Consider the following 18,377-nt stretch of genomic DNA (forward strand, 5'->3'; position numbering starts at 1 on the left):
ACTCCTAAGTGAAATAAATAAGTCCCACATGTGTAAATACCGAATAGTTTCCCTGGTGTGAATATTCTGCAACAATGCATAAGATTCTAATAAGATTACTGACATTTAGAAATGGGAGGAAAGGAGCTAAAGGTGTAGGGAAGGTGTGATACGTAGGGGAAGAACAAAAAGGAAAAAGAAAAAAATGTGAGAGAATGAAAAGATGAAAATAAAGTGTTTGTAGATGGGGAGGGGAGGAGGAGGTGAAGGGAGGGCAGAGGTAAGGGGAAAAAAATGAGAATCAAGACTTGCCATGTAAAGGTACATGATCCCAACAATAAATGTAACTGTACTGTATCCCTAAATGTACCAATAAACTCAATAAAAAAAAAAAATTGTCAATGTTTGGAAACAGGTAGCATATCCAAACAATATAGACGTCAGAGGAAAAGAGAAGATTAAAGAATGCTTTACTAACTTTCTAGTCACAAAATCCAGAGGAAACCAAGGCAAATTATTTAAAATGTCTCATACATTATCACAAAAATACCTATGATACCTATACACCATTTCACTTTTGCTTGAAAAACAAAATTAGCTGTCATTCTTCACAACTTGCCTTTTCAACTTACAACACGTTTTAGCTATTTTCCCTGCAAATATTTACCTCTTTTCAGTAATTTAGTAGACCTCAGTTTAAGCCAGTCCCCAATTTTTCGCTGTTACTGCAAATAAAATTATAAAATAACTTGTACACCCAACTTTGACTCTCCCTTCTCTTCTCCAAATTCAAGCAAAATTAAAGACACAGTTGACTCAAAAGTAAGAAACATCCCATGAACCAGAAATTGAGCAGAGGGTTTAGGCCAAATGCTTCCGTCTTGCTAGGCTTAGGAGCCACAAACAGGCAAAGTCAACCAGGAGTTCAGCTCATAAAGGGCAAGAAGAATATAACTAACCACTGTGAAGAAAGGTAAAGAAACCAGATGTTCACTTGGATGTTGGGACTGAAGAAGCGCTCTTCCTCTTGCACAAGGAGGTTAAAGAGCTACCCCTGATCACTGCCTGGAGACAGGGATTCTGCTGGGACAAGGTCAGGATTCAGGAAGACAGATTCAGTTGTCTCAGCAGATGGTCTGCAGGGTCCATGAAATAAATAAATCAGAAGCCAAGATTTGGTGGCAGAAAAAGCCCCTGGGACTTGAGGATAGAAATAAATAAATCTTTCAAGATCAGGGTATGGAAATGGAGCAAGATATAAAACCGATCTAATATAACAGTCAGAAAAGAGAAAAAAAGGAAAAAGATGGAAGGTTAAAACAAGACATAATAAATGCATGAAAAATCACACAAACATAAGTCAATTCAATATGCATACTAAAAGAGATAGTCTATATATTAAGTATTAAAAAATAAAAATAAGTAAATGGAATCCACATACATATTATCACAGATGTATCAAAACAAAAGAACATGAAAAGCTAAACACACCTGAAATAAATTCTGTCTTATAGACTATATTACAAATACTCTGCTAATTTCACGTATTTTTACTTTATTATATTTTTGTCACAAATATTTTAATTTTTATGAAATCAAATTTAAGAGGCTTTTTTCTATATAGTTATCTAGTGTCATGTTAAAAAACAGGTTTCCTACTCCATTTTTTAAAGTTCATGTACACTTTTTATAATAATCTTTTATTCTTAAATCCTCAATTTACACAAAGGATGATAAACAGAATATATACACAAACACATAAGCACACATGTATACATAAATTGGGGAGACAGAACACTCCAGCATTAAGTGACCAATAATGACAGGTTTAAAATGCTGCCTTTGCTATATTCTAAACATCATGTATTTACATCTATTTCTAGACTCTTAGTTTTTTTCCACCCATCTTTCTATTCCCTGAGCAAACTATTTTAATTGCAGTAGTGTTAGAATACAGGTTAATATGACAGCTTATCCTTATAAGCCTTACTAAGTATCATAGGCTTATTTCTCAGGTGAAGTTTAGTATGATTTCTCAAGTCCCCCCCTTCCCAGTCCCTTTCAAAGGAAGTCACTACATTAATTAAAGTTATGTGAAATTTCCAGAATAATTTTTAGAGAAATTTGTAATCTGGTGTAATTAGCAGTGGCTAATAAACAACAAACTTTCTATCATTCTACTTCCTTAAATGGGATTCTTCCCTATGTGCAGGGCAAAGGGATAGGAGGGTGCTGAATGAAAAAGATTTAAAATTTTCAGAATGCACTGTGTCCAGGGCTCTCCCTTTCTCTGCATTTTTTCTGTAATGCACACACCTCTCAGTTTTCCAAACCTTTACTTAGGGAGCATGTTATGTTTCATTTATTCTTGAAAATTTGAGATTCTCTGTAAGGTTAAGACACTTGCTGAAGTTCATAGAGCTAAGAATGAGGCCATGATTTGACCCCACTTCATTATACTTCTATAGCCTGTATCCTTAATTACTACACTATACCACCATAGAATTGAAGGAATTATAGTGACATTCAAGAACTGCTACCAAGATACCTTTTCTAACCTAAAGGTTACATACATGACTACACTTAATGTCTTCTTCCAACAAGAGGCAGTCTGCTCTAGAACTTGAACTGAAGCCATAAAAGCTTAGTTTTGAGTTCAATCCCCAGTATCAAAAAAAAAAAAAAGAATAGTTTCTCTGTTGTGAAAAATTATCAATCAAATCTTAACCCAAAAATGTCCTGGGTGATTCTGGACACAGACAGGTAGAGTCACATAAAAGAATATAAAGAACTAAAGAAAAAACATTGGAGAACCCTATGGTAGTGAATTTGTTCATCAGATTCTCCATGTTCCTGCTTCTTTGGGTAGTGAAGTGCCCACAACTGGGCTTTAGGACTGTGCTTCTGCCTGGGAACCAGACACAAAAGTGTTAAACAGTAAAGCAGTTTGTATTGATCCTAGAGACCTGCAGGAGAACGTGAGGAGAATTGTGCATATTTTTGTTTATGAAGTAATACTGTACTCCCAAATGAAAATTGATTCTCGAGCAAAGTGGGATGATGCGAACGTAAATAAATGTTCATTATGAAGACTTCATGACTTCTTTTCCCTCTACAGTCTTTGTTTATCTATTACCAAAATTGCATTTGGGTACAGTATTTTTATCAAAAAACGTGTGCAAACATTTTTACACAAGCCCTTTAACATCTAATAGCTCCCCCAAAACTTTGATGTCCTAAAAAATCTAATTATTACTGGTAACTTTAAAAGATCACAGTAATTTATTTTTGTCAAATGTGACTAAAGATTAATGGATACAATCAGGAGTAATTTAGTAAAAACATATCAAATGCAGAGAAAGCAAAATTTGTTGTTAAGTGAAGCATCAAATATAAGAAAAGAGCAAATTCCATGAATGAACACCAACAATGCACAATTCATTAACCAAATGCCCATGATTATTTCACACTTCACAGAGCTACTGATATGATCAAAAATTGTAGTAAAAGGATAAATATAGATTACTTTCAGTATATTTTATACATTTTTAATTATAAACATTATCCCCAAAGAGCTAACAGCATAATAAAAGACATATAAGCTAAAGTCTGCTCATTCCTTCTATAAATCATAATTCCACATAAATTCAAAATTTCAGCCAATTACTTTAGAACAGCAATGAATATGTCAAAGGATATGAAAAATACATTTTTTAGCCACTGTAACTATAAAAAGTTATGACGCTGACCAACAAAGTATGGATATCACCCCACCACTATTGCTGCAGTCACCACCACTCAGTCATCCGTGACCACCCTGGTTCACTCTTCTTGCTTCTGAATGCCCTTCCATACTCAAAGGAAATGTCTATTTGTTCAATAAGCACTAATAAACTGCAAGCACCTGGGGCTGGGGATTTAGCTCAGTGGTGCCGCCACTCGCCTCACAAGTGCAAAGTCCTGAGTTCGATCCCTGGTACCAAAAAAAAAAAAAAAAGTGAGATAAACTTTAAGCTCCTGAAGAACAAGGCCACATCTAATTAGTCTTTATGTTCTCAGAGTTGATTCAATACTTGGCTCATAAGCAGTATTGTTCTATTTAAATAGAAAAAAACCTGGCCTGGGGTACAGCTCAGTGAAGGCAGAGAATGTGCTTTAAGCACGTATGAAGCTCAAGGTTCAATGCCAGCACTTTTTTTTTTAAAAAAGCCAAAATCTACAGTCACTGAGTAAAAATAAATAAAATAGAATGTTTCCATTAAAAAGAAGACTATATACACTATACTATACTGTATACACTATATTCCTCTTACCCATAAGTAGTACATAATTTCTGTAATATATAGTATAATAGTGTGTATGTGCACGTGTGTGTGTGTATAGTATAACAGATATTGGGAAGTGGGGAGAAAATGTTCAAATGAGAAGTGGAACAAGAGAAGGGGAAAGGGGAAAGGAAGGAAGGGACGAAAAAGAACAGAAGGAAAAATGGAAACAGCTTTTCTAAAGAAAGAAGGGAAGAGGGGTTGAGGGGAGGGGAGGGGATTGGGGGAGAAAAGAATCAAGGTATGTCATGGACAGGCACAAATTCCCTATGAGGAATGTTATCCTGAATATCTAAAATGTACCAATAAAATTTTAAGAAATATATTTTCAAAAATTATATATATATTCAAAGAAACACTGCAAAAATGTAACTATAATATGATATCGTATGTTTTATAAACAATGTAAATACAAAAAGTGCACAAAGCGAACATAGGTGAAACTTTTCAAAAGGAGGAGAGGAGTACGGGGCAGTGAGTGATTGCCTTCTGCCTGCACTTAAGGCCCTTCAGCCCTCCCCTACTCTTCTGCTGAAGCCTGGCTTTCTAATGGCCCTTACACCTACCTCTTAAAGCTCTAGGTCTATATTTAAACAATTTTCCTGCTTATTCAGTCTTTCATTTTCCACTTTTATTCTTGATATCCAGTCGATTCTTAATTCTGGATTCTACCTTACTGTATTTTCTCTGCTTCTATGCTCAGCAATATGGTACAGACAGACCTCCAGTTCATTTTCTGTCTCTTTTTCCCTCTCACCTCTCCTCTCTCCCTTCTCTCTCCTCCCTCCCTATCTCTATTCCCTTGGAAAACAAATCTATATTTTCCTAACTACAACAACAACAAAAAAACTTTATTTCCTATTATAGACTCCATGAGGTAATTTTTTTTTTTTTGAGCCAGGGTCTTGCTATAAAGTTCAAGCTGGCCGTGGAATCACTATATAGCCTAGAGTGACCTCAAACTCACAGCCTCCTGCCTCAGCCTCCTGAGTGCCATGCCAGGCATCACAAGGCAACTGTACACCTTTTCTACACTACAGTTGTTTCTTCTCATCCAGAAACATGACTTTTCTTCTGTTTATTTAAGAATAATTCTCACATATGCTCCCTTTTCTGTATCTTAGAATCTTTACCTTTTGCTTCTGTCTCTGGGAAACAAATCTCTTCTTCCTGCCAAAACTAAGACACATTTTGATATCCTCTTACTTGCCTTTGCATGAGACACTGTTTCCCAGGCTCTCCTTCTATGACTTCATGTTAAGGTTTTCCCTCTACTGCCAACTTTTTCCTCTTGGTCTACAAAAATATTCAGATCATTCTTATCAAGAAAAAGACTGAGAAAGAGGAGAGGGGAGGAGAAAAAAAGGGGAAAGAAGGACAGGGTAGGGAGGAGGAGAAAAGAAAGGCAAGAAAGAGGAAGGGGAAGAAAGGAAGGGAAAACCAAATCCTTAAATATACCACCTCCCTTCTTTATTACCCTCCTGCACCATCAATCATCTCCTCTCCATTTCATTTGTCTCCAGATCTCCTATAAGTTTGTGCCTATCGCTGTACCTTCGATACTCCCGACCCATTCTTAATCACCACACTTCATGCATTTCAGTATCTAAAGAGGCCTAATCAACAAAGTCAAAGAGCACTTGGCATGATGACACACATCTGTAATCCCAGCACCAGGTAGGCCAAGGCAGGAGGGTTGTTGTGAGGTCGAGGCCAGCCTGAACAACATAGTGAGTCCCTGTCTCAAAAATCTGAGAGAAAGGGGGTGGGGAGGAAGGAAAAGGGAGGGAGGGAAAGGGAAGAAGGAAGGAAGGAAGGAAGGAAGGTAGAGGCCCTGCTCTGGCACACCATGGCCAGACCTGTCACCTGCTTCTCTCCTCATCAATGGATTTAATCCACTGATGAGTTTGTGATTGAACGGCTGTTATGTGGTGAGGCCCCATCAGAAGAGGCGGGTCACTGGGGTATGACCCAGAAGGATATATTCTTGTCCCCGGTGCCTCCTTCCTTTTTCTGCCTCCTGGCTGTCCCAGAATGAACATTTTTCCCCTGCCGTGCACTGCTGTCATACAATTTCTGCCCTGGAGCCAACCAACCAATCTAAATCCTTTGGAAACTGTGAGCCGAAATAAACCTTTCCTCTTTTAAATTATGAATATCAGGTACTTCGTGCCTGTGACAGAAAAGCTAATTAAAATACCCTATGGCAAATTAAAGGACAAGCCAGGCAAGGTGTCACACACCTGTAATCCCAGCACTCAGGAGGCAGAGGCAGGAGGATCACAATGAGTTTGAGGTCAGCCTAGACTACATGTGAGTTCGAGGCTGATCTGAACTACATAACAAGACCCTGTCTCAAAAAGCAAACGAAACAAATTAAACTGCTCTCTGTCACATACACTGTCCCCCCTGAATGTTCCTTGAGACTGGAGTGCTTTTAACAAGCAATATTTGCCTATTAAAAGTACCTATACCAAACAGCAGCTTTTCTGGCTTTAACCATTCTCAGAAAATATGACTACCTTAAATATTCATACCTTTATCATGTTCCCTGAGCTTTCTGAAAAGTACACATTCTCCATAATGTGATCTGCTGTATGCAAACAAACACTATCGAGTGCTGAGGTACCAACTCTATCAATCACCTCTGTAGTCTCCTGTAGTACCCGACATATTTGCCATACATAGAACAGGAGCATTTGCAGAACTGAAATAAAAAGAATGGCTATGTATTTTATTACAATAACATGAAAATAACTGGAAATATCAATAAACATATTTTTCTGAATCCTACTGGGGAAATTATTCTCTTTGATACAGAAATTGTCATCTACTAAATTTTATTTCTTAGGGAAGTGGTCCCAAACAAGACTTTCCATTATGCTGGGAATGGTTCCTCGCTCCACTCTCCTGCCAGATCCCCTGGGCTACAGAGTTGAGTTCAACTTGTGATACCTACAACTGCTCTCCCCATCTGCTTTTGCATGTCCAAATTACACTCTATGGTTGGAGAAAGCAAATTTGGGTCAACTAGATCCCAGTGCCTATACTTTGAACTTACCATTATCAAAGTAACAAAAAAGGACCCAGCAATGAGGTTCACATAGATCAAAACCTAAATGTGGGTGCTGTGAAATCATAATAATCTAGGCCATTTTTATTAGTGCTTAAATTTCATTAAACATTTTTTTTTTTTTTTTTTTTTGGTACCAGGGATTGAATTTGGGTCCTTGAGCTTGCAAGGCAGGCCACCAAACTGATGAGCTAAATCCCTGGCCCCCATACTTCATTTTTATGAGAGTAAGTTCTACCAGGTATGTAAGATAAATAAACCTCAGGTAGCATTGGTAGGAACTCCATTAGTGTGAGAAAAATTATTCCATAATAAACTATCACTGAGTATGAAGCTGTCATAAATATTGAACATTTTTTAAAAACAAATAATACAGAGGTAAAACTCCTTACAGCAGTGCTCAACCCAATCTAATACATTTTTAAGGATTTTTATTTTGTTTTGAGACAGGATCTCACTATATAGTCCAGGCTGGCTTTGAACCCATTATGTAGCCCATACTGGCTTGAATTTGGGGCAATTTTGCTGACTTAGCCTTCCTGTGTATCACCATGCCAGGCCCAATTTAATACACTGAAGATACTCTGTAGTATTATATCTTCAAAGCAACTCATTCCAAAAACCTTCTACCTTCATATTAATAAGAGTAGCTATAATTTTGTCTGGTTTCTTAAGCATCTACCTTGTTATGACAAAGCACTGTTCCAAGTCTCCTCCTGATTACACAATTCAAATAAGTTATTTTTTTAACCTATTTGAAACATGAACCTCAGAGAAATCAAGTAAAATATGCCCAAGTACACACACACACACACACACACACACACACACGCACACACACCTGGTAACAAAGCTGACTCAAAATATGTACCTATATTTCCTTGACTCCAAATTCTACAATAACTCACAGGCAAAGAAAAATATTATTTTATTAACTATAAATTATGGCTTGTGTTTAGATGCCCCACCCTCAAAGCCTCGTACTTTTTCAGAGGTAGGAGAATTTAGAGTGTGTGACTGATTCAATAGTGGGGCTAGGCCCGAGGGCACTAGGATTAAGGTGTGAGTGCCACCTGCCCTAAGTAGTCTGAATAAGATAAAAGGGGCAGAAAGATGCTGTTAAGGTCTCTTGTTGCTTTTGCTGTCTTCCTTCGCCATGAACCATTGCCCTTCTGCTATCCTGCCTTGGAGCCAGCCAATTATAGACTGAAGCCCCCATGAACTGTGAGCTAAATAAACCCTTTCCCCTTTAAATCTGAATGTTGGGTATTCTGTCTCAGCAACAACAGAGAAGTAACAAGTAACTAAGACACTATACCATATGTAAGAGCACTGTTCTTCAATACTGTATTTTCATTCTGTACATTTTCATTCTTTCCATTTTTAGAGAACTTTTCCCATGTCTTCCCTAATGCTTATCAACAGTAGACAGTGTGACCAGGACAAAACTATGTATTAATAAGTGTTCTCCATTACAATGATGCCTTGGTTCATGCACTCAGTTCCCTCCATGATTCTAGTCACAAACTGACCTGGACAAGAACCAACTCAGATTTCTCCATAATGGCTAACCCTAACCGCTGAATTTGATTTGGTTCTTGTCCAACACGGTTTGAGACCAGAATTGTGAAAAGAATCAAGTTTGTGAACTGAAGTACCACTGGACTTTCTGAACTGCAATTCATACTTCACCAGAAGAGATAGTTTTAACAGATGCATGAACCAAAAGAATTATTTTGCTAGACTATTTCATTTAATAAATCTTTTCTATCCCTAACTGACATAAATGTGATTTCAGGTGATATGTATTTCTATTTCATATACTGTAAGCATGTTCACTTTACTTTGTATTAGGAAAAATTAATATCAAATCAGTGAGTTTGCATAAATGTAAACTTTTCTTTTTAAACAAAGCCACCGTAGTGAAGGTAAATTATATTTAAATTTTAAATTGTCAAGTGTGATATTTTAAAAATTGTGAAGGTGCTTCACAAAGGAAGAAAAATTAGGGAATGCCAAAGCAATGAGACTTCACGAACACAGCACACACGCTTTTTGTGCCTGTATTAGGGGTGGAGCCTTTACCTGTGTCACATTCACACGTCAGGACTCACCTCTGGTGACAGCATCAAGTGCACAGCCACTTCCTGTTGCTCCTCCTCCAATCACAAGGATATCAAATTCTGAAGTGTTTCGCAAAGTCAGGAGCTGAGCTTCTCTGGAAGGAGGCTCCCTGTTCACAGGTTCAAAGCACTCTGCTGCTTCCACATAGGCCAGATTCACCTGATGAAAAAGCAGACCACTTTCAGGCGTTCATCTGTGAGGCCGATTTAATACATTTTATAGTACACCAAAAGAAGGAATTTGTAGTGGAGATAAAGAATGGCAGGGCTAAAGTACCCATGGACTGGGCATACAGGACCAGCATCGTGGGGGAAAGGAGTGCTGAGCGAAGTTTTTCACAGGAGTCAAAACTAGCCATAAAAGACAGTTCAAACTCAAAACCTCAACTGTTTGTTATGGCTTTATATACAGCCAAGTTCATTATTTTTACTCAAATACCTGAGACAATTTATAGGGCAAAAGAAGGAACTATTTTTCCCAATAGCAACAATTCATCCAGGTAATATTTAGAAGTATTGATGTCACACGAAAGGAAGAGAAAATATCACTTTGCATTTCTGCATTTCCTTAAAAATTTATATTCCTCATTCCTCTATTTCCTTGACAAATTATATTCTGAGTTTGGGTTCTTTAAGTTTAACTTAGTACAAATAAAATGAATCTGCTTAGCAGTTTAAGTAATCAGCTATGTTTAACTGGAATCTTATTTTTCAAATATTTTAGTCAGAGGCTTCCTCATTAAATATTCTAATATAGGGCTGGGGCCTTAGCTCAGTGGTGCCACTGCCTGCCTCACAAGCACAAGATCCCAAGTTTAATCCTGGTACCAAAAACAACAACAACAACATATATTTTCATATAAAATCAAGGATTTCATGTATTTATCATGTAGCATTTCCATTTTTGAAAACTTAATAATTAAATCTAGGTCTCATCCTCTTTTTTTCTTCATTTTTTGGTACTGGCGATTGAACTCGGGACATTCGCCTTGCGAGGCAGGTGGTGGTGAACTAAATCCCAGGCCCTAGGCCTCGTCTTCTTAAAAGGATAATGACTCTCTCTAGTCCTAATTCTTACATAATAATCTGACTTATCATCATCCCATATCTGGTATTTAAAAAAATACTGGTATTCAAAAATTGATATTGGTATTCAAAAAAATAAGTACCTGAAGTCAGAGTCAAAACCCAGAAAAATAGTTATCTGGTTTTTATTAAACCGTTAACACTAGGCTTATTCACTACACCGAAAAATGGTAACCAGTGCTGCTCTATTAGCAACCCATGGATGCATAACAACTATTTTCTTCTCTTTAAAGCATCAGCATAACCCATAATGATGATGTTTTTCCCATTTTGATTGCTGAAGAGGCCACATATGGATGTCCAGGCCAAAGTCTATTCAAAAAGACTTATGCTTGTACTTAAGAGATTATTCTGATCATTCAGGATAAGTAGATTTTTTAATCCAGTAAATAAACTAAATTACTCTTTATGACTAGATTTAATTATTATTAGGCTAACTGGATTTCTATGAAAATCAATCTATCAAGCACAGAGTGTCCTGAGAAAACCCTGGATTAGGGTCAACACATCCCAATTTGGACCTTTGCACTCCTGTTTATCAGCAATGTAACTTTTTTTTTTTTTCTTTTGGTACCGGGGAGCAAACTCATGTCCTTGTGCTTTCGAGTCAGGCAGTAGAACAAAGCAATATAACTCCTAACACAGTATCTCTGAACCTTAGTTTCTTCATTTCTAAAATGAAGATAAAGCCCCTGTGATTTCTCTGTCTCTCCATCTCTGGCTTATCTTCTGTCTGAATGCAATAATAACACCAGTCATTGATAAACTACATAGTACTGTCCTACACTAATTGTTACCATTATTATCAAATAATCTGATTCTTTAATAGCACATAAAAAGGAACTTTCAAAACATATCTTACTAAGTACCATAAAAACAAAGGTTATACTCAGGCGCCATGATTTTTCAGGCTATTTCCTCAGATGCCAAGCCACAACAATCCTATTCTGCAAAGTATAACTTTTCCTAATTATTTACTAATAATTACTTCTTCATGTTTACTTTATATGTATTTAAAGTAACTAAGTAAGTATGGCTGCCAGGTGTTTTAGAGGAAAGAATATCTCTTGGTTATGGTCTTTGCCTTCTGTCGTCTAGTGAAAGAAATGAACATATATTTACTGTTACACACACACACACACACACACACACACACACATACACTCATTGCATATATATATAACAAGCATGTAAAAAGAACAAACGTCAAAATAGAGGGAAAACCATACCAGGCTATGACCATTCAGATGAGAGAGGGAGGGAGAATCTTTCATCTGAGGGCTTCAGCTGCACCGTGACAGATGGGCAGGACTTGGACATGAGACTGACAAGTGACTAAAACACCAGAGCATTTTCACACATCAAAAGAATTGCTGACATTTTCTACTTGGTAGGTTTTCTAGAAATACTTGAGAAAAACATTTAAAGACCATATTATGATATAGTTCATTAGAACTTGGTAATACCAAAAGCTCCCATTCTACTCTACATATGAAGGTTAAATGCAACTTCTTGAGGCTCTCCTTCAGCAGGCAGACTTACCTGATCAGCATGCACTATGCCTATTGAGTGTACTGTTTCTCCTGTGTTCATGCCCTGCCTCACTCACCCTTCTCACCAGCATGCTCTCAGTCTCTTCTTAACAATTAAAACAAATACTTATCATAGGTTTCTAATTACCACCCTACAAATTCTCAAGCAATCTGTAAGCGCTTTCTCTATGGCCTTAGTCCTTACCCCTCCACTACCTCTAACCAGGCTTTTCACACACACACCACAGCCACTACCACCACCAGCACAAACTATTTGACGGCTTCCAGTAACACAGAACTGACGTGAACATCTTTGAGACAATTCTCTTATTGTCTTCAGTCTCTCCAAATCACTCTCAGCTTCCTCTGGATGTCACTCAACTGCCCAACAAAAATCACTGACCCTCCCCCTTCACGTGTCCTATTCCTTCCTCTATGAGCGTAAGAACTCTCTCCCTAGAGAACCTCCTCCACCTCACATCATCAAATATCCCTTCTACCACAGGGACTTTCAATTTTGTTCCCCTACTCTGAAACCCAGATACCAAACTGCCCAGGGACCTCTCTATTCTGGGCATCTTCTATGTATACCCCAGAAATCCTGGAGGCATCCTTGACAGCTTCCACTCTCTTCAGTGCTATAACTGATCAATTACTGAGCCCTATCAATTCCAGCTCCTGAAAAATTCTCACACCTGGTCATTTCATCTTCACTGCAACCTGTATGACATCCTCCCAAAGGTCTCCACATATTTACCCTTCCTCTTTCCAAATCATTTTCCTTGTTGCATCTGGAGTAATAATTTTAAACCCAAGTAATGTACCTGATATGTATAAAACCTCACAAGAGTTTCTGATATAATTTATATTAAAAGTACATATCTTTACTCTGGCATCTAAGACTCTTCATACTCTTTTACAATGAGTAAGATTAAAAAGAAAAAATAACACCAGGTGCTCATGAGGATAAAGCACAACTGGAGCTCTCTTACATTGCAGCTAGGAATGTGAAATGATCAGTCATTCTGGAAAATGGTTTGAAGATGTCTGAAGAAGTTTAGCACATACTTACCATTCAACATAGCAAATGCATTCCTAGGTAATTACCCAAAAGGAATGAAAATGTGTGTATGCATAAAAATATGTCAGCAAAAGTTTATAATGGCTTTATTTGCAATTGTTCAAAATTGGAAAAACCCAAACTCTTCACGAGGTGGAGGACAAAACTGCATATATTCTGTAACAGGATAATAATCAGCGATTTTTTCTTTTTTGGCTTTTTGAGACAGAGTCTTGCTATATGATTCAGGCTGGCCCTGAACTCAGTATGTAGCCCATGATGTCTCAGAACTCATGGCAATCCTCCTGCCTTACCCTCCCAAGTGCTGAGATTACAAGCATGCACTACTACCCCCAGCAATTCAGCAATCTTTAAGAAGACTAAACAAACTATGGATGCACATTACAACATGAATAAACCTCATCATGCTAAGCCAGGACTCAGAAAAGTATGATCATCCGCCCAAATACAGCTGCCATACATTTCTGTAAACAAAATTTTATTGGAAGATAGTCATGCTGAATCAATACACTTATGCACTGAATACTGCAACAGCAATGGTGAGAGTCACACACAGATCATACAGCCCTCGAGGCAAAACATTCACTATTTGGTCCTTTAAAGAAAAGGTTCCCAATCTCCAGGCTTAATGAATGAAGTCAGACTAAGAAATCTACTCCTAGTGTCAATTATACCATTAGGATCTTCTGCACCATTATAGCTTTTAATTGACAGTGTGAAACAGGAAGAAAGGGGCTAAAGGTGTAGGGGAAGTGGCAAGGGTAGGGGAAAGGCAATAAGGGAAAAGAAAAAAACATGAGAACATGAAAAAATGGAAATAAAGTATTTGTAAATGGGGAAGGGAGGAGGGGGAGAAGGAAGGGCAGGGGTAAGGGGAAAAAATGAAAACCAAGACCTGTCATGTAAAGGTACAAGATCTCAATGATGAATGTAACTGTACTGTATACCTAACATGTACCAATAAACTCAATGAGAAGAGGAAAAAAAAAAAAAAAAAGAAATCTACACCAAGGATGAATTCGATAATTCTGAATAAACATTGTTCTCTAAAAAGATAGCAGAAATGTTCTATGGATTGAATGTGGCACATATTTAAAAGGGTAAAATTCACTGCATTTTAAAATGTAACCCAAATTACATCTTTAAAAATTTGATTTAAGGCTGGGGATTTAGCTCAGTGGTTCAGCCACCTGCCTCACAAGCATAAGGGCTGGAGTTCAATTCCCAGTACCAAAAACAAATAAATAAATAAATAAATAAATAAATAAATAAATAAAATTTAAACAAATAAATAAATAAATAAATAAATAAATAAATAAATAAAATTTTGACTTAAAATTAAGGAAATATGCAGCCAAGGATTGAGCACCACGCCTACCACAAGCACAAGGTCCTGAGTTCAATCCCTGGAACAGGGGAGGAAAAAAAAAAGCAAATATGTACTTAGTACTAATGTGGCAGACACTTTCCTAAGGGTTTTGCTTTTTTCTACTAACTTAATCACCATTCCAACCTTATGAGTTTCCATAGCCCATTCATGATAATGCTGGGAGCTACACAGCCTGGCAGGAGAGACTAAGTCTTACAACACTATATCATACTGATTCTACCATATAATTTGAGAAAAAAATTAAAAAAAAAAAAAGCAGACTACACAGTTGTAACAGGATTAGATATACTCACTGCCAAATGCAGAAAGCTTTATTGGGGGGTGTGGTTTTGCTGTGGAGATTTTACTGAACAGTCCTTCCAAATTTTTTAAACTATATAGCAGTATTGAGGATAATTTATTTAATTTCTGACACTAATTTTAAAATAACATTTTATTTTTGTTTATTTCTTTCATAAAAGCTGGAAAGTGTTGCAACTGAGAAGCTAAGCACCGTGCTTATTTTAGAGGCAGTAAACACAGCCTAGGGCCCTACTTATAATTATGACAGGAGAAAGACTCATTTTGGTTTGAGTCACAAAAACACATCTGTACTCTACCTTCTTCTAGAATATGCTGAATTCAGAAAAATAAAGAAGAGAAAGGCAGCAGGAATAATAAAATAATAGTGGTAAGTAAGAGTAAGAAACGAAACTCAATGTTCTGTTCTAAGGCAGTTCAATTAAAGAGGAAGCTGGGATAGAGATTCCACTGAGGACTTGATCCTGAAGTTTTGGGAGAAGGCTTGGAAAGGCCACATCCCCTGTATCACCTGAGAGACCAAAACCCACATATAATCTGAAGGGACACCAACTCACCATCATTTATTCTTCTAATATTTTTTGGAGGCCCTCAATAATTCTATAAACTAGGGGGGAAAATAAAGAATAAAGACAATTATAATATTACTTATAAGAGGTTTTCAGAAACAGAAGAGGCTAAGAGTCGTAGAAGCCATCTCTTATATACAAACAATAACAAATCAAGTCAAAGAAGATGAGCAGGCAATAGCTAGGTGATAAAAACAGGAAAGGAAGTGGGACTAGCATGTGCTAAAAGCACAAGTCATACTTGCATGCTTTCTTCCTTGGGCACACTACCTTAAAAACTGAGTTACACATTCAATATTTTTAAATTGCTGTATTTCATAAAAAAAAAACAAAACTCAGGATTTCTATCTGAGATTGATCTGAACCTGAACTGCAGCTGTAGCCCTCAGGCAGCACTTATATGCTCCCGTTGCCCAGCTTTCCCACACTCTCGTTTCACACTTACCTCACATTCTGGCCCCACTAGGCACAGCCCTGGCCTAAATAAAAGCAAAAGCCCGGCAGTACCAGATTCAGAATCAATTACCTTATTCAGGCATTGAAGCCAGAAGAAAGGAGAGCCCAAGACACAAAGCAAACTGGCTTTACAATTCCAACCAATCTCCCAAACAACAATGAAATCTTATCTGGGTAGAATTGGGATAATATCTTAAAATTAATATTGAATTGATATTATTTCTAATTATATTTAATTATAATGGAAGGGGGGAAGTAGATGCTTGTTTTAATTTATAAGCTGATTTTCAACTGCATTTTATTAAGATAAAATTCCTCCAGCATTCTGTAGCTAACATACAGCTTTTACCAAGAGACCTGCATGAACATCTACATAGAATTAAAAGCCGAGTTCATAATCTTTGAGCCTTTACAAACCAGAGAACATTCACTCTAAACAGGATTCAGAATGAGATCAGTTTTACTATGTCTGTGCACCATTAGACTTGCAAATTAAAAAAAAATCTAGACATTTGAGACCGAAAACAAGATCTAATAATTAGTGTCTATTTCTGAAAGAAGTGCATATTTAAAGACCACAGGCAATTAACAGCCAGGTTGTCCTGTAATCATGTACAGTAATAATTGGAGTATAAAGTAGGGATTCATGCAAATCACTTCAGACTGCAACTATCACTGTCTCTCCCATATAATATGATTCAATGAATGGAATCCATTAGATTTAAGAGAAAATGCTTCCTGCTTTGTGGTTATTAAAAAGGATTATTCATATCCTTAAAGGATTAAATAATAAAGGATTGTTTATATATTTTTGGTAGGAAAATGCAAAAAGCACTCTCATACAGTGAAACATAAGATGTTTTAATAGTCATTTATTTCCTGAATCACTTTGTGATTCTAAACACAGATGGTTTTTCTTGTACTTACATGACAGTGACCCATGTTTTTTAGTGTCAACATACATGGTGAGAGAATCACGATTACTTTGTAGATATTTAATAATGGGAAGATTGTCCTCTTCATTAAGAATCAATACAGAAAACAAGACAAGCCGAGCTTTCTGGGTGGCTGAGGAGAAAGTTCTACTGCAGCTTGAAAATTTGGTCCAGTGGATAGGTGGCTGTCATTCTTTGAGAAGGCATACAGAATCTCATTTACTAGCAAATAGAATATACCCAAATTATCAAACTTTTTGATAATTGGAAAATAGAGAAAATCCTTGGTTCTGTCTAGATATACTTAAATAAATTAATATCATATTTGATTATATGATCAAATAGGTTTGAAGGATAAGTTTTATTGTTTTCCAAATAATTATTTTTTTAAACATAGGTGTTTGGAGGTATTTAAATAATATTGCTCTTTAATTCCAACATACTGTTGAGTAGCAGAGAATCTTGACAGTAAACCCGTAGCTGCGGAACACAGCAAAGGGAGAAAAGATGAAACTATTGCTTGCCTAGCAGCTGCTAGCCCAGAAACTCCTAATAAGTTAGCTCCTTAGGCCTCAATTACATACCAGGGAAGCACCCTTTGACCAGGGAGGAAATCCAGCTTATTTATCCCTGAGGCAAGTAATTAAGAGAAACAGAATTTGATCCCAGTTTTGATTCCAAATCCCATGTTCTCAGCTCTACTAGGTCATCTCTGCCCACAGGATTGTTTGGATCCCCAGACCAGCCGGCTGTCCTGACCCCGAAACTGCAGAACAGTCTATGTAGTCCGTGGGATGGGAAGCCCTATGTACATCGGCTGCAGCCAGCTGCACTGCGCAGTCACACTTCTGGGGTCTATGAAACAGCACTTTGTCTTAAAAATCTCCTTAAGCATACATGTCAACGTGGATTCAGAACAAAAGAGGGCTCCCTCATCCCCCGATTCCTCTCAGAAGAGTAACAGTGACCCAATGAGTCAGAAGACCACTTCCAATCTGGTCCTCAGGTACACTTTAACTTTTTGTTCAAAATAGTTTGTGGTCACTACTGATGCACCTTCTCCATTTCTTCATGAATTATTCCATCAAATATAATTTATTATCTACTTTGTACTCACCATGATATAATTAGGTCTCCAAAATTCTTTGTTGAAAAATTACAAATTGCAAAATAAACTAAATAAATTCGTGCACACCAAACTTCAATCTAAGGAATCTGCTTTCTTCTTAATTCAAAAAACCCCTAGAAAAAGTTTTTGTAAGATGAATACAATTTATTAAACTGGAAGACAGGAAGAGGAGAAAGGGAAGCTAAAGGACTCTCCCAAAGCATTTATAAAAAGTTTCTTTGGCTCCACGATATCCCTAAAAAGTTTGTTAAAGAGGCCTTAAAATGAATAAATAGTTGAAAATGAAATGCAAAGTCAAATCAAAATGAATGTCAATGTTGCTCAGTTAGCAACAGCCTAGCAGCTCACCAGCTGTCAACGCTAATCATAGCTCATTCGTTGACTCACTGGGTGACCTAT

The 18,377-nt window shown here is 37.1% G+C and overlaps 1 protein-coding gene across 1 annotated transcript in view; it reads right to left on the minus strand.

Moving 5' to 3' along the window:
- Positions 1-18,377, minus strand: part of Gpd2 (glycerol-3-phosphate dehydrogenase 2) — a 138,492-nt gene that overhangs the window by 74,914 nt on the left and 45,201 nt on the right. Inside the window, exon 3 of the mRNA XM_010606767.3 lies at positions 9,492-9,660. Coding sequence (XP_010605069.1) covers positions 9,492-9,660 — 169 coding nt within the window. The remainder of the gene's footprint in view (positions 1-9,491; positions 9,661-18,377) is intronic.

Source organism: Fukomys damarensis, unplaced genomic scaffold (assembly GCF_012274545.1).
Source record: "Fukomys damarensis isolate Sample0158 unplaced genomic scaffold, DMR_v1.0_HiC HiC_scaffold_26, whole genome shotgun sequence".
NCBI classification, from domain to species: Eukaryota; Metazoa; Chordata; class Mammalia; order Rodentia; family Bathyergidae; genus Fukomys; species Fukomys damarensis.